We start from the raw sequence: 24,804 nt of genomic DNA, 5'->3' as shown, positions 1-24,804 counted from the left end.
CATGAGGTTACAGATTGTGCTGGAATACAATTCTGCTGCTGCTGATGGTCCACAGCGCCTCATGGATGCCCAGTTTTGAGCTGCTAGAGCTGTTCTGAATCTATCCCATTTAGCACGGTGACAGTGCCACACAACACGTTGGATGGTGTCCTCAGTGTGAAGACGGTACTTCGTCTCCACGAGGACTGTGCGGTGGTCACTCCTACCAATATTGTCATGAACAGATGCATCTGCGACAGGGTGATTGGTGAGGACGATGTCAAGAAAGTTTTTCCCTCGTGCTGGGTGTCTGATTGATGGGGTCTGAGGGTTGGGGGTCTGATTGATGGGGTCTGGGGGTTAGGGGTCTGAGGGTTGGGGGTGTGGGGGTTGGGGGTCTGATTGATGGGGTCTGGGGGTTGGGGGTCTGATTGATGGGGTCTGGGGGTTGGGGGTCTGATTGATGGGGTCTGGGGGTTGGGGGTCTGATTGATGGGGTATGGGGGTTGGGGGTCTGATTGATGGGGTCTGGGGGTTGGGGGTCTGATTGATGGGGTCTGGGGGTTGGGGGTCTGATTGATGGGGTCTGGGGGTTGGGGGTCTCATTGATGGGGTCTGGGAGTTGGGGGTCTGATTGATGGGGTCTGGGGGTTGGGGGTCTGATTGATGGGGTCTGGGGGTTGGGGGTCTGATTGATGGGGTCTGGGGGTTGGGGGTCTGATTGATGGGGTCTGGGGGTTGGGGGTCTGATTGATGGGGTCTGGGGGTTGGGGGTCTGATTGATGGGGTCTGGGGGTTTGGGGGTCTGATTGATGGGGTCTGGGGGTTGGGGGTCTGATTGATGGGGTCTGGGGGTTGGGGGTCTGATTGATGGGGTCTGGGGGTTGGGGTTCTGATTGATGGGGTCTGGGGGTTGGGGGTCTGATTGATCGGGTCTGGGGGTTGGGGGTCTGATTGATGCGGTCTGGGGGTTGGGGGTCTGATTGATGGGGTCTGGGGGTTGGGGGTCTGATTGATGGGGTCTGGGAGTTGGGGGTCTGATTGATGGGGTCTGGGGGTTGGGGGACTGATTGATGGGGTCTGGGGGTTGGGGGTCTGATTGATGGGGTCTGGGGGTTGGGGGTCTGATTGATGGGGTCTGGGGGTTGGGGGTCTGATTGATGGGGTCTGGGGGTTGGGGGTCTGATTGATGGGGTCTGGGGGTTTGGGGGTCTGATTGATGGGGTCTGGGGGTTGGGGGTCTGATTGATGGGGTCTGGGGGTTGGGGGTCTGATTGATGGGGTCTGGGGGTTGGGGGTCTGATTGATGTGGTCTGGGGGTTGGGGGTCTGATTGATGGGGTCTGGGGGTTGGGGGTCTGATTGATGGGGTCTGGGGGTTGGGGGTCTGATTGATGGGGTCTGGGGGTTGGGGATCTGATTGATGGGGTCTGGGGGTTGGGGGTCTGATTGATGGGGTCTGGGGGTTGGGGGTCTGATTGATGGGGTCTGGGGGTTGGGGGTCTGATTGATGGGGTCTGGGGGTTGGGGGTCTGATTGATGGGGTATGGGGGTTGGGGGTCTGATTGATGGGGTCTGGGGGTTGGGGGTCTGATTGATGGGGTCTGGGGGTTGGAGGTCTGATTGATGGGGTCTGGGGGTTGGGGGTCTGATTGATGGGGTCTGGGGGTTGGGGGTCTGATTGATGGGGTCTGGGGGTTGGGGGTCTGATTGATGGGGTCTGGGGGTTGGGGGTCTGATTGATGGGGTCTGGGGGTTGGGGGTCTGATTGATGGGGTCTGGGGGTTGGGGGTCTGATTGATGGGGTCTGGGGGTTGGGGGTCTGATTGATGGGGTCTGGGGGTTGGGGGTCTGATTGATGGGGTCTGGGGGTTGGGGGTCTGATTGATGGGGTCTGGGGGTTGGGGGTCTGATTGATGGGGTCTGGGGGTTGGGGGTGTGATTGATGGGGTCTGGGGGTTGGGGGTCTGATTGATGGGGTCTGGGGGTTGGGGGTCTGATTGATGGGGTCTGGGGGTTGGGGGTCTGATTGATGGGGTCTGGGGGTTGGGGATCTGATTGATGGGGTCTGGGGGTTGGGGGTCTGATTGATGGGGTCTGGGGGTTGGGGGTCTGATTGATGGGGTCTGGGGGTTGGAGGTCTGATTGATGGGGTCTGGGGGTTGGGGGTCTGATTGATGGGGTCTGGGGGTTGGGGGTCTGATTGATGGGGTCTGGGGGTTGGGGGTCTGATTGATGGGGTCTGGGGGTTGGGGGTCTGATTGATGGGGTCTGGGGGTTGGGGGTCTGATTGATGGGGTCTGGGGGTTGGGGGTCTGATTGATGGGGTCTGGGGGTCTGATTGATGGGGTCTGGGGGTTGGGGGTCTGATTGATGGGGTCTGGGGGTTGGGGGTCTGATTGATGGGGTCTGGGGGTTGGGGGTCTGATTGATGGGGTCTGGGGGTTGGGGGTCTGATTGATGGGGTCTGGGGGTTGGGGGTCTGATTGATGGGGTCTGGGGGTTGGGGGTCTGATTGATGGGGTCTGGGGGTTGGGGGTCTGATTGATGGGGTCTGGGGGTTGGAGGTCTGATTGATGGGGTCTGGGGTTTGGGGGTCTGATTGATGGGGTCTGGGGGTTGGGGGTCTGATTGATGGGGTCTGGGGTTTGGGGGTCTGATTGATGGGGTCTGGGGGTTGGGGGTCTGATTGATGGGGTCTGGGGGTTGGGGGTCTGATTGATGGGGTCTGGGGGTTGGGGGTCTGATTGATGGGGTCTGGGGGTTGGGGGTCTGATTGATGGGGTCTGGGGGTTGGGTGTCTGATTGATGGGGTCTGGGGGTTGGGGGTCTGATTGATGGGGTCTGGGGGTTGGGGGTCTGATTGATGGGGTCTGGGGGTTGGGGGTCTGATTGATGGGGTCTGGGGGTTGGGGGTCTGATTGATGGGGTCTGGGGGTTGGGGGTCTGATTGATGGGGTCTGGGGGTTGGGGGTCTGATTGATGGGGTCTGGTGGTTGGGGGTCTGATTGATGGGGTCTGGGGGTTGGGGGTCTGATTGATGGGGTCTGGGGGTTGGGGATCTGATTGATGGGGTCTGGGGGTTGGGGGTCTGATTGATGGGGTCTGGGGGTTGGGGGTCTGATTGATGGGGTCTGGTGGTTGGGGGTCTGATTGATGGGGTCTGGGGGTTGGGGGTCTGATTGATGGGGTCTGGGGGTTGGGGGTCTGATTGATGGGGTCTGGGGGTTGGGGATCTGATTGATGGGGTCTGGGGGTTGGGGGTCTGATTGATGGGGTCTGGGGGTTGGGGGTCTGATTGATGGGGTCTGGGGGTAAGGGGAATTCTCTTGTTCCCTGGCGCTCCTCCCATAAAAGAATGTTGCGAATTCTTGGTTCCGCCTTTTACACAATGCACCAATCAGCACTGAGCAACGTCGCTACGTTTAACAAAGCAACAATAGGCCATTGTTCTCACAGACCAATCAGAGCCCGATTTGCTGAATAGGAGGGTTCTATCGGGCGGGGTATAAATAGCGGGAGCGGCAGCACGAGGCACATTCTCAAGAGCTGCGAGAATAGGAGGAGATTATGGTGAGAGCTCACTGGGCAATGCACAGAGCGAGGGTGTTCCACCGAGACAGAGGGATCCACAGGGAGAGGGGGATCCACTGGGAGAGAGGAATTCACAGGGAGAGTGGGATCCACTGGGAGAGAGGGATCCACAGGGAGAGGGGGATCCACTGGGAGAGAGGGATTCACAGGGAGAGTGGGATCTACTGGGAGAGAGGGATCCACAGGGAGAGTGGGATCCACTGGGAGAGAGGAATTCAAAGGGAGAGTGGGATCTACTGGGAGAGAGGAATTCAAAGGGAGAGTGGGATCTACTGGGAGAGTAGATCCACAGGGAGAGTGGGATCTACTGAGAGAGTGTGATGCATTGGGAGAGTGGGAATCTGTCGGGAGAGAGAAGGGAACCAGTCAGAGTAATGCATCCCAAGGGAGAGGGAAAGGACCCACAGGGAGGGTGGGAATCCACAGGGAGAGAAGGATCCACATGGAGAGAGGAAGAACGACAGGGAGAGCAGTAATCGATGTTGAGAGAAGGGGCTTCAGAAAAGAGAGTGAGGAGTGAACCACAGGGAGACTGGGGGCATCCACAGGGAGATTCGGGGCAGCCACAGGGAGAAAGTGGGAAATCCATCTGGAGAGAGGAGTCACAGGGAGATTGGGAATCCACAGGGTGATGCATATCCACAGCAAACGAGGGTGGTCAATGGCAGAATGTGGGATCTTTAAGAAATATGGGGAATTCCTCAGGAAGTGAGTGGCCCACATTGAGCAATGGATCCACAGTCAGTGGGCAAATCCTCTGGGACAGGGCAGTCCACAGGGAGTGGGAATGTACAGGAAGCACTGCAATACACAGGGTGTGGGAAACCACAGAAAATGGGGGATCCAGAGGAAGAGAGGGAGTCCACAGGGAGTGGGAACGCACACGGAGAGAAGACATCCATCGTGAGCAGAGGGGTCCATCGGAAGGGGGTGGGGTCTACAGGTAGTGGAACGTTGCACAGGGACAGAAGGGATCCAGCAGGCAGCAGGTGAGATCTACAGGGAATGGACGGGATCCACAGGTTACTGTAATGGAACGTGTTGCTGCCCACACACCCTTCTCCCTTCCACCTCCACTGACTGTATAAAGCATTGTCCTCCTACCTGTGTAAATAATCCTGTGTTCTCCACTCTTTAGCGTGAGTGTCTTTCAATCCACATTGGCCAGGCCGGCGTGCAGGTCGGCAATGCTTGCTGGGAGCTGTATTGCCTGGAGCATGGGATCCAACCAGATGGGCAGATGCCCAGTGACAAGACCATCGGAGGTGGGGACGACTCCTTCAACACCTTCTTCAGTGAGACGGGGGCGGGCAAGCACATCCCCCGAGCCGTGTTTGTAGATCTGGAGCCCACTGTGATCGGTAAGGGGAGAGATTGTTGATGGGTTAGTCGTGTGTCACTAAACTCATTGCAATACACCTACTCATGTACAGTCCTTCCTCCTGATACAGACAGGCACTGTTCTGCTACCTCTTGTTGCTGTTTGATACAAACTCCCTTCTCACAGACCAAGTCTTGGCCCCTCCAAGTATCTCCCCTCCTCCCCCGAAGGTGTTTCCCGTTACCAGAATCTGGTTCCACTGGCCCACGTGTCTCTCCTGTGCTTCACCAATTCTTTCAAGTATTAGGCCAAACATTGAGTCCCTGCAAGCAATTCAACCACAGGCACCATCACAGCTGAGCTCAGTACTGTCCCCACCTTAACCCCATCCCCCACATACACTCATTTGCCAGGTGCAGTTATTGGGTAAGGAACAGCAGCAGGTACCCAGGTGGATTGTTTACTGTCCCACCCCCCACCCAGGGTCCTGAGGTTAATATCAGGGCTCATATCCACCTTAGCTGAGATCAGCTGACCCAGCACAGGCCACAAATGGAACCTGCGACTCCTCTGATCAATTTGTCGCACCAGCTACCAACTGAGACAGCAGAACACGGCCTTCATGCTCCTGGCATCCTCCTGGTTTGCTGCTTCCAGCTGCTGGGTTGGTCATGAGATCTCGACAGTTGAAGCTGCTTGGCCAATCGTCTCTCCCCCTCTCCTCCCAATCTCCAATACTCCAGTCACTGTGGACAGTCAGGGATTTCCAGTCTGGATCAAAGGTGGTGGTCCCAGGACTGAGAGATGTTCCCAGAAAAATGGCCAGACTTGTATCAAAATACTTGAAATGATGCATATTCAGGTTTTTAACTCTCCGTTCCCTGCCCCCAGATGAGGTCCGCACCGGCACCTACCGACAGCTCTTTCACCCCGAGCAACTCATCACCGGCAAGGAGGATGCGGCCAATAACTACGCACGGGGCCACTGTTCCATCGGCAAGGAGATAGTGGATCTGGTCTTGGATCGCATACGGAAGGTGGTAAGTTGTGTACTGGCAACCACTGCCCCCTCTCACCATCTCCCACTACCCCTCCATCATCTCCCACTGCCTAATCGAACCGGCAACCACTGCCCCCTCTCACCATCTCCCACTGCTCCTTCTCACCATCTCCCACTACCCCTCCATCATCTCCCACTGCCTAATCGAACCGGCAACCACTGCTCCTTCTCACCATCTCCCACTGCTCCTTCTCACCATCTCCCACTACCTCTCCCATCATCTCCCACTGCTCCTTCTCACCATCTCCCACTACCCCTCCATCATCTCCCACTGCCTAATTGAACCGGCAACCACTGCTCCTTCTCACCATCTCCCACAACCTCTCCCATCATCTCCCATTGCTCCTTCTCACCATCTCCCACTACCCCGTCCCATCATCTCCCGCTGCCCCGTCTCATCATTTCTCATTGCCCCATCCCATCATCTCCCACTGCCCCGTCCCACCATCTCCCACTGCCCAGTCCCACAGTCTTCCACTGCTCCGTCACATAATCTCGCACTGCCCAGTCCCACAGTCTCCCAATGCCCATTCCCACAGTCTCCCACTGCCCAGTCCCACAGTCTACCACTGCCCCGTCCCATCATCTCCCCCTGCCCATTCCCATCAGCTCGCCCTCCCCATTCCCAACATTCCCAACACTGACAAATCCCATCATCTCCCACTGCCCCATCTCAATATCTCCCACTGTCTCTCCCATCGTCTCCCACTGACCCATCACATCATCTCCCCCTGCCCATTCCCATCAACACCCCCTGCCCATTCCCAACATCTCCCACTGACCCATCCCATCATCTCCCACTGCCCCATCTCATTATCTCCCACTGTCTCTCCCATCGTCTCCCACTGACCCATCACATCATCTCCCACTGCCCAGTCCCATCATCTCCCCCTGACCATTCCAATCAACTCCCCCTGCCCATTCCCAGCATCTCCCGCTGACCCATCCCATCATCTCCCACTGCCCCATCCCAGCAGCTACCACTGCCCCTTCTCACAAGAGCTACAAAAAGAGAGTATGAAAAGAAACTTGCAAGGGATATCAAAACCAATACGAAGAACTTTTATAGTTATATTAGGAAAAAGAGGGTGGTCAGGAGCAGGTTTGGCCCCTTAAAAACTGAAAGTGGGGATATTGTCATTGACAATGGGGAACTGGCGGACATGTTGAATAATTACTTTGCGTCAGTATTTACAGTAGAAAAAGAGGATAGCATGCTGGAAATCCCAACAAAACTAATATTGAATCGGGGACAGGGACTCGATAAAATTAACATAAGTAAAGCAACAGTAATGAAGAAAATAATAGCACTAAAGATTGACAAATCCCCAGGACCAGATGGTTTCCATCCCAGGGTTTTAAAGGAAGTAGGTGAGCAGATTGCAAATGCCCTAACTATAATCTTTCAAAGTTCTCTAGATTCAGGAACTGTCCCTCTAGATTGGAAAATTGCACGTCACTCCGCTTTTTAAGAAAGGAGAGAGAGGGAAACCGGGGAATGATAGACCAGTTAGCCTAACATCTGTTGTGGGGAAATTGCTGGAGTCTATAATTAAGGATAGGGTGACTGAACACCTTGAGAATTTTCAGTTAATCAGGGAGAGCCAGCATGGATTTGTGAAAGGTAGGTCGTGCCTGACAAACCTGATTGAATTTTTTGAAGAAGTGACTAAAGTCGTGGACAGGGGAATATCAATGGATATTATTTATATGGACTTCCAGAAGGCATTTGATAAGGTCCCACATAAGAGACTGTTAGCTAAGTTAGAAGCCCATGGAATCGAGGGAAAAGTACGGACTTGGTTAGGAAATTGGCGGAGCGAAAGGCGACAGAGAGTAGGGATAATGGGTAAGTATTCACATTGGCAGGATGTGACCAGTGGAGTCCCGCAGGGATCTGTCTTGGGGCCTCAATTATTCACAATATTTATTAACGACTTAGATGAAGGCATAGAAAGTCTCATATCTAAGTTTGCCGATGACACAAAGATTGGTGGCATTGTAAGCAGTGAAGATGAAAACATAAAATTACAAAGGGATATTGATAGATTAGGTGAATGGGCAAAATTGTGGCAAATGGAATTCAATATAGACAAATGTGAGGTCATCCACTTTGGATCAAAAAAGGATAGAACAGGGTACTTTCTAAATGGTAAAACATTAAAAACAGTGGATGTCCAAAGGGACTTCGGGGTTCAGGTACATCGATCATTGAAGTGTCATGAACAGGTGCAGAAAATAATCAATAAGGCTAATGGAATGCTGGCCTTTATATCGAGAGGACTGGAGTGCAAGGGGGCAGAAGTTATGCTGCAGATATACAAAACCCTGGTTAGACCGCACATGGAGTACTGTGAGCAGTTCTGGGCACCACACCTTCGGAAGGACATATTGGCCTTGGAGGGAGCGCAGCGTAGGTTTCCCAGAATGATACCCAGACTTCAAGGATTAAGTTACGAGGACAGATTACGCAAATTGGGGTTGTATTCTCTAGAGTTCAGAAGGTTAAGGGGTGATCTGATCGAAGTTTATAAGATATTAAGGGGAACGGATAGAGAGAAACTATTTCCATTGGTTGGGGATTCTAGGAGTAGGGGGCACAGTCTAAAAATTAGAGCCAGACCTTTCAGGAGTGAGATTAGAAAACATTTCTACACACAAAGGGTGGTAGAAGTTTGGAACTCTCTTCCGCAAACGGCAATTGATACTAGCTCAATTGCTACATTTAAATGTGAGATGGATAGCTTTTTGGCAACCAAAGGTATTAAGAGATATGGGCCAAAGGCGGGTATATGCAGCTAGATAACAGATCAGCCATGATCTTATCAAATGGCGGAGCAGGCATGAGGGGCTGAATGGCCTACTCCTGTTCCTATGTTCACCATCTCCCACTGTCTAGTCCCAACAGCTCCCGCTGCCCCTTCTCACCAGCTCCCACTGCCCCTTCTCACCATCTCCCACTCTCCCTTCTCCCCATCTCCCACTGCCCCTTCTCACCAGGGACGGTCAGTATTTTTGCTCCTGTCCTGTGTTCACTGTCCTTTGACGATAGATTCCATTTCCTGCTCCCTTTTAATGTTTTGTACCTTCTTTGCCCACAGGCTGACCAGTGCACGGGACTCCAGGGTTTCCTCATTTTCCACAGTTTCGGGGGTGGGACCGGCTCGGGTTTTACATCCCTCCTGATGGAGAGACTATCTGTAGACTACGGCAAGAAATCCAAACTGGAGTTTTCTGTTTATCCTGCGCCGCAGATTTCCACTGCGGTGGTCGAACCGTACAACTCCGTGCTCGTCACCCACTCCACCCTTGAGCACTCTGACTGCGGCTTCATGGTCGACAACGAGGCCCTTTATGATATATGTCGGCGTAATCTTGACATTGAGCGTCCAACATACACCAACCTCAACCGTCTCATTGGACAGTTGGTGTCATCCATCACGGCGTCACTACGGTTCGACGGTGCCCTCAATGTGGACCTGACTGAGTTCCAAACCAACCTGGTCCCTTATCCCCGCATTCACTTCCCATTATTAACCTACTCCCCCCTTATTTCGGCCGAGAAGGCTTACCACGAGCAAATATCTGTGTCAGAGATCACCAACGCCTGCTTTGAACCAGCCAATCAGATGGTGAAGTGCGACCCCCGCCAGGGCAAGTACATGGCGTGCTGCATGCTGTACCGAGGAGATGTCGTGCCAAAGGATGTCAATGCCTCCATCGCCACCATCAAAACCAAGCGCTCGATCCAGTTTGTTGATTGGTGCCCGACCGGGTTCAAGGTAAGTGTGGGTTTTGTGTTCAATCCATGGGGCTCTGGGGAAACATGGATTCTGACAATCTCATATCCCACGTGAACAATACGTCTGTTCAGTCTGGGTCAAAAGCTGTCCCCCATTCCTGGCCCAAACAATAGCTCCCTCTGAGGCTCTAATCATTGATTTTTGCCCTGAATGTCCAAGGAGAAGTCCTTGCTCGAACAAGGAAAAGGCTTCCTGAAAAATCAAGGCCTCATTGGAAAAGATGAACTAAAGAAAGGAATTAGCCCCGGAATCTGGCCTCATTACACAGCATCCATCCATCAGAAACTGAGGCTCTAAAACTGGGGGAAGAGCCCAGTGAATAACCAGAGCTGGGTTCTTGTACAAAGACACACACTGATTCAAAAATTTATCTTTCTGATCGTTAAGTGGTTCCCAACAGCTCTGATTTTGAAGCTCCTTTCTGTGCAACTGAAATCTGAAGAATTTTCTTTTCCCACAGGTTGGCATCAACTACCAGCCCCCGACGGTGGTGCCAGGGGGCGATCTGGCAAAGGTGCAGCGTGCCCTCTGTATGCTGAGCAACACCACCGCCATTTCCTTGGCTTGGACCCGCCTCAACCTCAAATTCGATAAGATGTACGCCAAGCGGGCCTTTGTCCACTGGTACGTGGGGGAGGGGCTGGAGGAAGGGGAGTTCCAGGACGCACGGGAGGACCTGGCCTCACTCGAGAAGGATTACGAAGAGGTGGCCGTCGATTCTTCTGCGCTGGACAGAAAGGCGGAGGAGGAAGAATAAGATTTATTCATTTAGAAAGTAAAAAGTGTTTACAAAATGACTTATTAATTTAGAATGTAAAAAGTTTAACTTAATTTCACATTTATGTTACAAAATGGCATTTATTTAGAAAGTAAAAGGGGTTTGACTTTAATTCACATTGTTGTTACAGATTATATTTAAGAAAATAAATATTTTTGAATGATTTTGAAATTGTGTCAATTTAAAAGCCACAAATACACGACAAGGGATTGAGAAACACGTGTAAAAGAAGACGTTAGAAGTTAGAAGAGGATCACTGAACCCAGAATGGATGGGGTCTGATCGATTGGAGTCAGATAGATGGGGTCTGACTGATGGGGTCAGGTTGGTTGGGGCCTGATTGATGGGGTGAGATTGATGGGGTCTGACCGATGGGGGTCTGATCGATGGGGTCTGATTAATGGGGTCTGATAGATGGGAATCTGATTGACTGGAATCTGATTGATGGGGTCTGAGTGATGGGGTCTGAGTGATGGGGCTCTAATCGATGGGGGTCTGATGGACGGGGGTCTGATTGATGAAGGTCTGATTGATGGGGGTCTGATTGATGGGGGTCTGATCGATGGGGGTCTGATTGTTGGGGGTCTGATTGATGGGGGTCTGACTGATGGGGATCTAATCGATGGGGGTCCGATCGATGGGCGTCTGATTGATGGGGGTCTGATTGATGAAGGTCTGATCGATGGGGTCTGATTGATGGGGTCTGATTGTTGGGGGTCTGATTGATGGGGACTGAGAGAAGTGGGGTCTGATTGAAGGAGTTTGATTGATGGGGGTCATAAAATCATAGAAAAGTTACAGCACAGAAGGAGGCCATTCGGCCCATCATGTCCGCACCGGCTGAGGAACGAGCTATCCAGCCCAATCCCTCTTTCCCGCATTTGGTCCGTAGCCCTGCAGGTCACGGCTCTTCAGGTTCACATCCAGGTATTTATTAAATGAGTTGAGGGTTTCTGCCTCTCCCACCCTCTCAGGCAGTGAGTTCCAGACACCCACCACCCTCTGGGGGAAAACATTTCTCCTCAGCTCCCCTCTAATCCTTCTACCAATCACTTTAAATCTATGCCCCCTGGTTACTGACTCCTCTGCTAAGGGAAATAGGTCCTTCCTATCCACTCTATCTCAGCCCCTCATAATTTTATACACCTCAATTAAATCTCCCCTCAGCCTCCTCTGTTTCAAGGAAAACAACCCCAGCCTATCCAATCTTTCCTCACAGCTAAAATTCTCCAGTCCTGGCAACATCCTCGTAAATCTCCTCTGCACCCTCTCCAGTGCAATCACATCCTTCCTGTAATGTGGTGACCAGAACTGTACGCAGTACTCAAGCTGTGGCCTAACTCGCGTTTTATGCAGTTCCAGCATAACATCCCTGCTTTTATATTCTATGCCTCGGCTAATAAAGGAATGTATCCCATATGCCTTTTTAACCATCTTATCTGCCTGTCCTGCTACCTTCAGGGATCTGTGGACATGCACTCCAAGGTCCCTCACTCCCTCTACACCTCTCAGTATCCTCCCATTTATTGTGTATTCCCTTGCCTTGTTTGCTCTCCACAAATGCATTACCCCACACTTCTCCGGATTGAACTCCATTTGCCACTTTTTTGCCCATCTGACCAGTCCATTGATATTTTCCTGCAGTCTACAGCTTTCCTCCTCACTATCAACCAAGTGGCCTATCTTTGTGTCATCCGCAAATTTTTTAATCATGCCCCTACATTTAAGTCCAAATCGTTAATGTATGCCACAAAAAGCAAAGGACTTAGTACTGAGCCCTGCAGCACCCCACTGGAAACAGCCTTCCAGTCGCATAAACACCCGTCGACCATTATCCTTTACTTCCTGCCACTGAGCCAATTTTGGATCCAACTTGCCATATTCCCTTGGATCCCATGGGCCTTTACTTTTGTGACCAATCTGCCATGTGGGGCCTTGTCAAAAGCATTGATAAAATCCATGTAGATTACATCAATTACGCTACCCTCATCGATCCTCCTTGTCACCTCCTCAAAAAATTCAATCAAGTTAGTCAGACATGACCTCCCCTTAACAAATCCGTGCTGACTGTCCTTGATCAGTCCGTGCCTTTCTAAATGACAGTTTACCCTGTCCCTCAGAATTGATTCGAATAATTTTCCCATCACCGAGGTTAGGCTGACTGGCCTGTAATTACTCGGTCTATCCTTCGCTCCCTTTTTAAACAACGATACAACGTTAGCAGTCCTCCAATCCTCCGGTACTATGCCTGTATCCAGCGAAGTTTGGAAAATGATTGTTAAAGCGTCCTTGGCTTCTTTAAACAGCCTGCGATACATTTCATCCGGCCCTGGTGATTTATCCACTTTCAAAGATGCCAATCCCATTAATACTTCCTCCCTCACTATGTTTATCCCATCCAATATTTCACACTCCTCCTCCTTAACTTCAATCCCTGCATCATCCCTCTCTCAGATGCAAAGTATTCATTGAGAACCATACCCATATCTTCTGCCTCCACACACAGTTTACCTTTATGGTCTCTAATAGGTCCTAATCTTTCCTTAGTTATCCTCTTGCTCTTAATGTATTGATAAAACATCTTTGGGTTTTCTTTGGATTTTACTTGCTAATATTATTTCATGCCCTCTCTTTGCTTTCCGAATTTCCTTTCTAACTTCACCCCTGCCCTTTGTATACTCCTCTGAGCTTTCCGTAGTATTGAGTTCCCGGTGTCTATCATTGGTTTGCTTTTTCTGCCTTATCTTACCCTGAATGCTTCTTGACATCCAGGGGGCTCGAGATTTGGCAGCCCCTCCCTTTTTCTTTGTTGGAACATGTTTAGCCCGAACCCCTTGAATCTCCCCTTTGAATGTCTCCCATTGCTCTGACACGGATTTACCTTTAAGTAGCTGTTTCCAGTTTACTTCTGCTAAATCACTTCTCAGTTGAGTAAAATTGGCCTTCCCCAATTGAAAACTTTAACTCCTGCTCTGTCTTTGTCCTTTTCCATAACTATGCTAAAACTAACTGTATTATGATCACTACCACCAAAGTGCTCTCCCACTGCTACTTCTTCCACCTGCCCATCTTCATTTCCTGGAACTAAATCCAGAACTGCCCCTGCCTCTCGTTGGGCTTGCCATATACTGGCTAAAAAATTCTCCTGTATGCAATTTAAGAGTTCTGCACCCTATAAACCATTCACGCTGTTTGTATCCCAGTTAATATTAGGGTAGTTGAAATCCCCGACTATTACTGCCCTATTGTCTTTGCACTTCTCAGAAATTTGCCCACATATTTGCTCCTCTATCTCCCTCTGACTGTTTGGGGGTCTATAGTACACTCCCAGAGTATGACTGCCCCTTTTTTGTTCTTGAGCTCAACCCATAAGGCCTCATTTGATGCTCCTTCTAAAATATCATCCCTCCTCATAACTTTAACTGTTTCCTTAACCAAAATTGCCACCCCTCCTTTTTTATCCCCCTCTCTATCATGTCTGAAAACGCTGTAACCAGGGACATTGAGCTGCCAGTCCTGCCCCTCTTTAAGCCATGTTTCTGTAATAGTTAAGATATCATACTGCCACGTGTCTATCTGTGCCCTCAGCTCATCCGCCTTATTTCCTCTCCTCCTTGCATTGAGGTAAATACATTTAAGGACTGCAAAACTCCTCTGTTTATTTTCTAACCTTCGTTCCCTCTGCCTTCCAGACTCACTCACTAATTTTCTGCCTTCCATTTCCAGTTCCAACTTTACCCCATCTGAATCCACACTCAGGTTCCCATCCCCCAGCCAAGCTAGTTTAAACCCTCTCCGACAGCACAAGCAACCCTCCCCGCAAGGATATTGGTCCCGGCCCTGTTGAGGTGCAACCTGTCCGGCTTGTACAGGTCCCACCTCCCCCAGAACCGGTCCCAATGCCCCAGGAATCTAAAGCCCTCCCTCTTGCACTACCTTTGCAGCCACGCAGTCACCTGCTGTATCCTCCTATTTCGATTCTCACCAGTGCGTGAGACTGAGAGTAATCCGGAGATTACTACATTCAAGGTGCTGCTTTTTAATCTCGTTCCTGACTCCTTAAACTCTGCCTGCAGGACCTCATCCCTCTATCTAACTATGCCGTTGGTCCCGATATGGACCACGACCTCTGGCTGTTCACCCTCCCCCACCCCAGAATGTTCTGCAGCCGCTCAGTGACGTCCATGACCCTGGCACCAGGGAGGCGACATGCCATCCTGGAACCACACCTGCAGCCGCAGAAACACCAGTCTGCCCCCCTAACTATAGAATCCTCTTTCACTATTGCTCTCCCAACCTGTCTCCTCCCCCAATGTACAGCTGAGCCACCCATGGTGCTCTGGTCTTGGCTCTGGCTGCACTCCCCAGGGAACCCTCTCCCCCATCAGTATACCGGTTAGAGAGTGAGATTCCCTCAGGAGACTCCTGATCTACCTGCCTGGTCCTCCTTGGCTGTCTGCCGGTCCCTCTCTGCCTTCACTCTCTTAAGCTGCGGGTAATCACCTCCTGAAACGTGCTATCCATGCAGCTCTCAGCCTCGCGGATGCACTGCAGTGTTGCTCAAGCTCTGAAACATTTCCTGCACATGTGGTTTTCCAGGACACGGGAAGCGTCCTGGAGTTCCCACATGGCACAGGCCGTGCCTTCGACGCGTGTGAGCTGCTCTGCCATGCCTCTGTTTTTAGATTATTAACTAAACTAAGGGAAATCAAGCCTTAAAACCGGTTATTTATAGTTTTATTACTCTCGTTAATAAACTAGTTTAAGTTTTCTTTCAAGCTCCCAGCTTTTACTTTAATTTTACCCAATTCCATAACTCAGAGGGGAAAAAAAAGCAGCTGTAACACTTCGCAGCCAATCACCTACCTGCTCTCCTGTGACAGCTGGGTCTACTCCCGCCTCCTGCTGCGCTCCGAGTGAGTGTAGGCCTTCGAGCCTCAACCTTTATTTGCGCTCCGATGCCGATTCCTGTAGTCTCGTAGGTCGGCTCCCACCTCCTGCTGCGCTCCGAGTTATCCCCGCTCTTGGTCTGCTGCTGCTCAGGTCAGCCGCCGCTCTGCAGAAAAAGTTAGGAAAAGCAAGGCAAAGCAAAGGAGCACCTCCTTCCCTCATTTCACCAAACTCCCACACTTACCAAACTCTCAAGTTCCTCACTCTTTCCCCGCTGCACTCAGTCTGATTGATGGGGTCAGATTGATGGGTATGATTGAGGGAGTCTGATGATAGTGGTCAGATTGATGGGGGACGGATTGATGAGAGTCTGATTGATAGCGTCTGATTGATGGGGGTCTGACTGACGGCAATCTGATTTAAGGGGTCAGATTGACGTGGAGTGAATCGAATTGGCTGAAGACTGGCTTCTGTGATGGTGGCGATATCGGGAGGAGGCCGAGATGGATCATCTACTCGGCACTGCTGGCTGAAGATGGTTGCAAACGCTTCAGCCTTCTCTTTTGCACTCACGCGCTGGATTCTGCCATCATTGAGGATGGGGATGTTTACAGAGCCTCCTCCTCCCGTTACTGTTTAACTGTCCACCACCATTCACGACTGGATGTGGCAGGACTGCAGAGCTTTGATCTGATCCGTTGGTTGTGAATCGCTCAGCCCTGTCTATAGCAGGTTGCTTCAACTCTTCAGCATGCATATAGTCCTGAGATGCAGCTTCACCAGGTTGGCACCTCATTTTTAGGTACGCCTGGTGCTGCTCCTGTCATGCTCTTCTGCACTCCTCATTGAACCAGGGTTGATCCCCTGGCTTGTTGGTAATGGGAGAGTGAGGAATATGCCGGGCCATGAGGTTACAGATTGTGCTGGAATACAATTCTGCTGCTGCTGATGGTCCACAGCGCCTCATGGATGCCCAGTTTTGAGCTGCTAGAGCTGTTCTGAATCTATCCCATTTAGCACGGTGATAGTGCCACACAACACGTTGGATGGTGTCCTCAGTGTGAAGACGGTACTTCGTCTCCACGAGGACTGTGCGGTGGTCACTCCTACCAATACTGTCATGAACAGATGCATCTGCGACAGGGTGATTGGTGAGGACGAGGTCAAGAAAGTTTTTCCCTCGTGCTGGGTGTCTGATTGATGGGGTCTGAGGGTTGGGGGTCTGATTGATGGGGTCTGGGGGTTAGGGGTCTGAGGGTTGGGGGTGTGGGGGTTGGGGGTCTGATTGATGGGGTCTGGGGGTTGGGGGTCTGATTGATGGGGTCTGGGGGTTGGGGGTCTGATTGATGGGGTCTGGGGGTTGGGGGTCTGATTGATGGGGTATGGGGGTTGGGGGTCTGATTGATGGGGTCTGGGGGTTGGGGGTCTGATTGATGGGGTCTGGGGGTTGGAGGTCTGATTGATGGGGTCTGGGGGTTGGGGGTCTGATTGATGGGGTCTGGGGGTTGGGGGTCTGATTGATGGGGTCTGGGGGTTGGGGGTCTGATTGATGGGGTCTGGGAGTTGGGGGTCTGATTGATGGGGTCTGGGGGTTGGGGGTCTGATTGATGGGGTCTGGGGGTTGGGGGTCTGATTGATGGGGTCTGGGGGTTGGGGGTCTGATTGATGGGGTCTGGGGGTTGGGGGTCTGATTGATGGGGTCTGGGGGTTGGGGGTCTGATTGATGGGGTCTGGGGGGGTTGGTGGTCTGATTGATGGGGTCTGGGGGTTGGGGATCTGATTGATGGGGTCTGGGGGTTGGGGGTCTGATTGATGGGGTCTGGGGGTTGGGGGTCTGATTGATGGGGTCTGGGGGTTGGGGGTCTGATTGATGGGGTCTGGGGGTTGGGGGTCTGATTGATGGGGTCTGGGGGTTGGGGGTCTGATTGATGGGGTCTGGGGGTAAGGGGAATTCTCTTGTTCCCTGGCGCTCCTCCCATAAAAGAATGTTGCGAATTCTTGGTTCCGCCTTTTACACAATGAACCAATCAGCACTGAGCAACGTCGCTACGTTTAACAAAGCAACAATAGGCCATTGTTCTCACAGACCAATCAGAGCCCGATTTGCTGAATAGGAGGGTTCTATCGGGCGGGGTATAAATAGCGGGAGCGGCAGCACGAGGCACATTCTCAAGAGCTGCGAGAATAGGAGGAGATTATGGTGAGAGCTCACTGGGCAATGCACAGAGCGAGGGTGTTCCACCGAGACAGAGGGATCCACAGGGAGAGGGGGATCCACTGGGAGAGAGGGATTCACAGGGAGAGTGGGATCCACTGGGAGAGAGGGATGCACAGGGAGAGGGGGATCCACTGGGAGAGAGGGATTCACAGGGAGAGGGGGATCCACTGGGAGAGAGGGATCCACAGGGAGAGTGGGATCCACTGGGAGAGAGGAATTCAAAGGGAGAGTGGGATCTACTGGGAGAGAGGAATTCAAAGGGAGAGTGGGATCTACTGGGAGAGTAGATCCACAGGGAGAGTGGGATCTACTGAGAGAGTGTGATGCACTGGGAGAGTGGGAATCTGTCGGGAGAGAGAAGGGAACCAGTCAGAGTAATGCATCCCAAGGGAGAGGGAAAGGACCCACAGGGAGGGTGGGAATCCACAGGGAGAGAAGGATCCACATGGAGAGAGGAAGAACGACAGGGAGAGCAGTAATCGATGTTGAGAGAAGGGGCTTCAGAAAAGAGAGTGAGGAGTGAACCACAGGGAGACTGGGGGCATCCACAGGGAGATTCGGGGCAGCCACACGGAGAAAGTGGGAAATCCATCTGGAGAGAGGAGTCACAGGGAGATTGGGAATCCACAGGGTGATGCATATCCACAGCAAACGAGGGTGGTCAATGGCAGAATGTGGGATCTTTAAGAAATATGGGGAATTCCTCAGGAAGTGAGTGGCCCACATTGAGCAATGGATCCACAGTCAGTGGGCAAATCCTCTGGGACAGGGCAGTCCACAGGGAGTGGGAATGTACAGGAAGCACTGCAATACACAGGGTGTGGGAAACCACAGAAAATGGGGGATCCAGAGGAAGAGAGGGAGTCCACAGGGAGTGGGAACGCACACGGAGAGAAGACATCCATCGTGAGCAGAGGGGTCCATCGGAAGGGGGTGGGGTCTACAGGTAGTGGAACGTTGCACAGGGACAGAAGGGATCCAGCAGGCAGCAGGTGAGATCTACAGGGAATGGACGGGATCCACAGGTTACTGTAATGGAACGTGTTGCTGCCCACACACCCTTCTCCCTTCCACCTCCACTGACTGTATAAAGCATTGTCCTCCTACCTGTGTAAATAATCCTGTGTTCTCCACTCTTTAGCGTGAGTGTCTTTCAATCCACATTGGCCAGGCCGGCGTGCAGGTCGGCAATGCTTGCTGGGAGCTGTATTGCCTGGAGCATGGGATCCAACCAGATGGGCAGATGCCCAGTGACAAGACCATCGGAGGTGGGGACGACTCCTTCAACACCTTCTTCAGTGAGACGGGGGCGGGCAAGCACATCCCCCGAGCCGTGTTTGTAGATCTGGAGCCCACTGTGATCGGTAAGGGGAGAGATTGTTGATGGGTTAGTCGTGTGTCACTAAACTCATTGCAATACACCTACTCATGTACAGTCCTTCCTCCTGATACAGACAGGCACTGTTCTGCTACCTCTTGTTGCTGTTTGATACAAACTCCCTTCTCACAGACCAAGTCTTGGCCCCTCCAAGTATCTCCCCTCCTCCCCCGAAGGTGTTTCCCGTTACCAGAATCTGGTTCCACTGGCCCACGTGTCTCTCCGGTGCTTCACCAATTCTTTCAAGTATTAGGCCAAACATTGAGTCCCTGCAAGCAATTCAACCACAGGCACCATCACAGCTGAGCTCAGTACTGTCCCCACCTTAACCCCATCCCCCACATACACTCATTTGCCAGGTGCAGTTATTGGGTAAGGAACAGCAGCAGGTACCCAGGTGGATTGTTTACTGTCCCACCCCCCACCCAGGGTCCTGAGGTTAATATCAGGGCTCATATCCACCTTAGCTGAGATCAGCTGACCCAGCACAGGCCACAAATGGAACCTGCGACTCCTCTGATCAATTTGTCGCACCAGCTACCAACTGAGACAGCAGAACACGGCCTTCATGCTCCTGGCATCCTCCTGGTTTGCTGCTTCCAGCTGCTGGGTTGGTCATGAGATCTCGACAGTTGAAGCTGCTTGGCCAATCGTCTCTCCCCCTCTCCTCCCAATCTCCAATACTCCAGTCACTGTGGACAGTCAGGGATTTCCAGTCTGGATCAAAGGTGGTGGTCCCAGGACTGAGAGATGTTCCCAGAAAAATGGCCAGACTTGTATCAAAATACTTGAAATGATGCATATTCAGGTTTTTAACTCTCCGTTCCCTGCCCCCAGATGAGGTCCGCACCGGCACCTACCGACAGCTCTTTCACCCCGAGCAACTCATCACCGGCAAGGAGGATGCGGCCAATAACTACGCACGGGGCCACTGTTCCATCGGCAAGGAGATAGTGGATCTGGTCTTGGATCGCATACGGAAGGTGGTAAGTTGTGTACTGGCAACCACTGCCCCCTCTCACCATCTCCCACTACCCCTCCATCATCTCCCACTGCCTAATCGAACCGGCAACCACTGCTCCTTCTCACCATCTCCCACTGCTCCTTCTCACCATCTCCCACTACCTCTCCCATCATCTCCCACTGCTCCTTCTCACCATCTCCCACTGCTCCTTCTCACCATCTCCCACAACCTCTCCCATCATCTCCCACTGCTCCTTCTCACCATCTCCCACTACCCCTCCATCATCTCCCACTGCCTAATTGAACCGGCAACCACTGCTCCTTCTCACCATCTCCCACAACCTCTCCCATCATCTCCCATTGCTCCTTCTCACCATCTCCCACTACCCCGTCCCATCATCTCCCGCTGCCCCGTCTCATCATTTCTCATTGCCCCATCCCATCATCTCCCACTGCCCCGTCCCACCATCTCCCACTGCCCAGTCCCACAGTCTTCCACTGCTCCGTCACATAATCTCGCACTGCCCAGTCCCACAGTCTCCCAATGCCCATTCCCACAGTCTCCCACTGCCCAGTCCCACAGTCTACCACTGCCCCGTCCCATCATCTCCCCCTGCCCATTCCCATCAGCTCGCCCTCCCCATTCCCAACATTCCCAACACTGACAAATCCCATCATCTCCCACTGCCCCATCTCAATATCTCCCACTGTCTCTCCCATCGTCTCCCACTGACCCATCACATCATCTCCCCCTGCCCATTCCCATCAACACCCCCTGCCCATTCCCAACATCTCCCACTGACCCATCCCATCATCTCCCACTGCCCCATCTCATTATCTCCCACTGTCTCTCCCATCGTCTCCCACTGACCCATCACATCATCTCCCACTGCCCAGTCCCATCATCTCCCCCTGACCATTCCAATCAACTCCCCCTGCCCATTCCCAGCATCTCCCGCTGACCCATCCCATCATCTCCCACTGCCCCATCCCAGCAGCTACCACTGCCCCTTCTCACAAGAGCTACAAAAAGAGAGTATGAAAAGAAACTTGCAAGGGATATCAAAACCAATACGAAGAACTTTTATAGTTATATTAGGAAAAAGAGGGTGGTCAGGAGCAGGTTTGGCCCCTTAAAAACTGAAAGTGGGGATATTGTCATTGACAATGGGGAACTGGCGGACATGTTGAATAATTACTTTGCGTCAGTATTTACAGTAGAAAAAGAGGATAGCATGCTGGAAATCCCAACAAAACTAATATTGAATCGGGGACAGGGACTCGATAAAATTAACATAAGTAAAGCAACAGTAATGAAGAAAATAATAGCACTAAAGATTGACAAATCCCCAGGACCAGATGGTTTCCATCCCAGGGTTTTAAAGGAAGTAGGTGAGCAGATTGCAAATGCCCTAACTATAATCTTTCAAAGTTCTCTAGATTCAGGAACTGTCCCTCTAGATTGGAAAATTGCACGTCACTCCGCTTTTTAAGAAAGGAGAGAGAGGGAAACCGGGGAATGATAGACCAGTTAGCCTAACATCTGTTGTGGGGAAATTGCTGGAGTCTATAATTAAGGATAGGGTGACTGAACACCTTGAGAATTTTCAGTTAATCAGGGAGAGCCAGCATGGATTTGTGAAAGGTAGGTCGTGCCTGACAAACCTGATTGAATTTTTTGAAGAAGTGACTAAAGTCGTGGACAGGGGAATATCAATGGATATTATTTATATGGACTTCCAGAAGGCATTTGATAAGGTCCCACATAAGAGACTGTTAGCTAAGTTAGAAGCCCATGGAATCGAGGGAAAAGTACGGACTTGGTTAGGAAATTGGCGGAGCGAAAGGCGACAGAGAGTAGGGATAATGGGTAAGTATTCACATTGGCAGGATGTGACCAGTGGAGTCCCGCAGGGATCTGTCTTGGGGCCTCAATTAGTCACAATATTTATTAACGACTTAGATGAAGGCATAGAAAGTCTCATATCTAAGTTTGCCGATGACACAAAGATTGGTGGCATTGTAAGCAGTGAAGATGAAAACATAAAATTACAAAGGGATATTGATAGATTAGGTGAATGGGCAAAATTGTGGCAAATGGAATTCAATATAGACAAATGTGAGGTCATCCACTTTGGATCAAAAAAGGATAGAACAGGGTACTTTCTAAATGGTAAAACATTAAAAACAGTGGATGTCCAAAGGGACTTCGGGGTTCAGGTACATCGATCATTGAAGTGTCATGAACAGGTGCAGAAAATAATCAATAAGGCTAATGGAATGCTGGCCTTTATATCTAGAGGACTGGAGTGCAAGGGGGCAGAAGTTATGCTGCAGATATACAAAACCCTGGTTAGACCGCACATGGAGTACTGTGAGCAGTTCTGGGCACCACACCTTCGGAAGGACATATTGGCCTTGGAGGGAGCGCAGCGTAGGTTTCCCAGAATGATACCCAGACTTCAAGGATTAAGTTACGAGGACAGATTACGCAAATTGGGGTTGTATTCTCTAGAGTTCAGAAGGTTAAGGGGTGATCTGATCGAAGTTTATAAGATATTAAGGGGAACGGATAGAGAGAAACTATTTCCATTGGTTGGGGATTCTAGGAGTAGGGGGCACAGTCTAAAAATTAGAGCCAGACCTTTCAGGAGTGAGATTAGAAAACATTTCTACACACAAAGGGTGGTAGAAGTTTGGAACTCTCTTCCGCAAACGGCAATTGATACTAGCTCAATTGCTACATTTAAATGTGAGATGGATAGCTTTTTGGCAACCAAAGGTATTAAGAGATATGGGCCAAAGGCGGGTATATGCAGCTAGATAACAGATCAGCCATGATCTTATCAAATGGCGGAGCAGGCATGAGGGGCTGAATGGCCTACTCCTGTTCCTATGTTCACCATCTCCCACTGTCTAGTCCCAACAGCTCCCGCTGCCCCTTCTCACCAGCTCCCACTGCCCCTTCTCACCATCTCCCACTCTCCCTTCTCCCCATCTCCCACTGCCCCTTCTCACCAGGGACGGTCAGTATTTTTGCTCCTGTCCTGTGTTCACTGTCCTTTGACGATAGATTCCATTTCCTGCTCCCTTTTAATGTTTTGTACCTTCTTTGCCCACAGGCTGACCAGTGCACGGGACTCCAGGGTTTCCTCATTTTCCACAGTTTCGGGGGTGGGACCGGCTCGGGTTTTACATCCCTCCTGATGGAGAGACTATCTGTAGACTACGGCAAGAAATCCAAACTGGAGTTTTCTGTTTATCCTGCGCCGCAGATTTCCACTGCGGTGGTCGAACCGTACAACTCCGTGCTCGTCACCCACTCCACCCTTGAGCACTCTGACTGCGGCTTCATGGTCGACAACGAGGCCCTTTATGATATATGTCGGCGTAATCTTGACATTGAGCGTCCAACATACACCAACCTCAACCGTCTCATTGGACAGTTGGTGTCATCCATCACGGCGTCACTACGGTTCGACGGTGCCCTCAATGTGGACCTGACTGAGTTCCAAACCAACCTGGTCCCTTATCCCCGCATTCACTTCCCATTATTAACCTACTCCCCCCTTATTTCGGCCGAGAAGGCTTACCACGAGCAAATATCTGTGTCAGAGATCACCAACGCCTGCTTTGAACCAGCCAATCAGATGGTGAAGTGCGACCCCCGCCAGGGCAAGTACATGGCGTGCTGCATGCTGTACCGAGGAGATGTCGTGCCAAAGGATGTCAACGCCTCCATCGCCACCATCAAAACCAAGCGCTCGATCCAGTTTGTTGATTGGTGCCCGACCGGGTTCAAGGTAAGTGTGGGTTTTGTGTTCAATCCATGGGGCTCTGGGGAAACATGGATTCTGACAATCTCATATCCCACGTGAACAATACGTCTGTTCAGTCTGGGTCAAAAGCTGTCCCCCATTCCTGGCCCAAACAATAGCTCCCTCTGAGGCTCTAATCATTGATTTTTGCCCTGAATGTCCAAGGAGAAGTCCTTGCTCGAACAAGGAAAAGGCTTCCTGAAAAATCAAGGCCTCATTGGAAAAGATGAACTAAAGAAAGGAATTAGCCCCGGAATCTGGCCTCATTACACAGCATCCATCCATCAGAAACTGAGGCTCTAAAACTGGGGGAAGAGCCCAGTGAATAACCAGAGCTGGGTTCTTGTACAAAGACACACACTGATTCAAAAATTTATCTTTCTGATCGTTAAGTGGTTCCCAACAGCTCTGATTTTGAAGCTCCTTTCTGTGCAACTGAAATCTGAAGAATTTTCTTTTCCCACAGGTTGGCATCAACTACCAGCCCCCGACGGTGGTGCCAGGGGGCGATCTGGCAAAGGTGCAGCGTGCCCTCTGTATGCTGAGCAACACCACCGCCATTTCCTTGGCTTGGACCCGCCTCAACCTCAAATTCGATAAGATGTACGCCAAGCGGGCCTTTGTCCACTGGTACGTGGGGGAGGGGCTGGAGGAAGGGGAGTTCCAGGACGCACGGGAGGACCTGGCCTCACTCGAGAAGGATTACGAAGAGGTGGCCGTCGATTCTTCTGCGCTGGACAGAAAGGCGGAGGAGGAAGAATAAGATTTATTCATTTAAAAAGTAAAAAGTGTTTACAAAATGACTTATTAATTTAGAATGTAAAAAGTTTAACTTAATTTCACATTTATGTTACAAAATGGCATTTATTTAGAAAGTAAAAGGGGTTTGACTTTAATTCACATTGTTGTTACAGATTATATTTAAGAAAATAAATATTTTTGAATGATTTTGAAATTGTGTCAATTTAAAAGCCACAAATACACGACAAGGGATTGAGAAACA

The 24,804-nt window shown here is 51.2% G+C and overlaps 2 protein-coding genes across 2 annotated transcripts; both read left to right on the top strand.

The window, feature by feature from the left end:
• The first annotated feature begins 4,797 nt into the window (after nt 1–4,797).
• On the top strand, nt 4,798–10,513 carry LOC137309229 (tubulin alpha chain-like). Its single transcript, XM_067977492.1, has 4 exons — nt 4,798–4,933; nt 5,785–5,933; nt 9,055–9,735; nt 10,217–10,513. Exons 1-4 carry the CDS (start codon nt 4,813–4,815, stop codon nt 10,511–10,513), a joined length of 1,248 nt encoding a protein of 415 aa, XP_067833593.1. The 5' UTR covers nt 4,798–4,812.
• An 8,357-nt stretch (nt 10,514–18,870) lies between these two features.
• Nucleotides 18,871–24,564, top strand: LOC137309226 (tubulin alpha chain-like). The gene is made up of 4 exons (XM_067977488.1): nt 18,871–19,006; nt 19,858–20,006; nt 23,106–23,786; nt 24,268–24,564. The coding sequence occupies exons 1-4, from the start codon at nt 18,886–18,888 to the stop codon at nt 24,562–24,564; spliced, it is 1,248 nt and encodes a 415-aa protein (XP_067833589.1). The 5' UTR covers nt 18,871–18,885.
• The last annotated feature ends 240 nt before the right edge of the window (nt 24,565–24,804 follow it).

This window comes from Heptranchias perlo, unplaced genomic scaffold, assembly GCF_035084215.1.
Source record: "Heptranchias perlo isolate sHepPer1 unplaced genomic scaffold, sHepPer1.hap1 HAP1_SCAFFOLD_154, whole genome shotgun sequence".
NCBI lineage: Eukaryota > Metazoa > Chordata > Chondrichthyes > Hexanchiformes > Hexanchidae > Heptranchias > Heptranchias perlo.
This window is presented reverse-complemented; position numbering and strand designations above follow the sequence as displayed.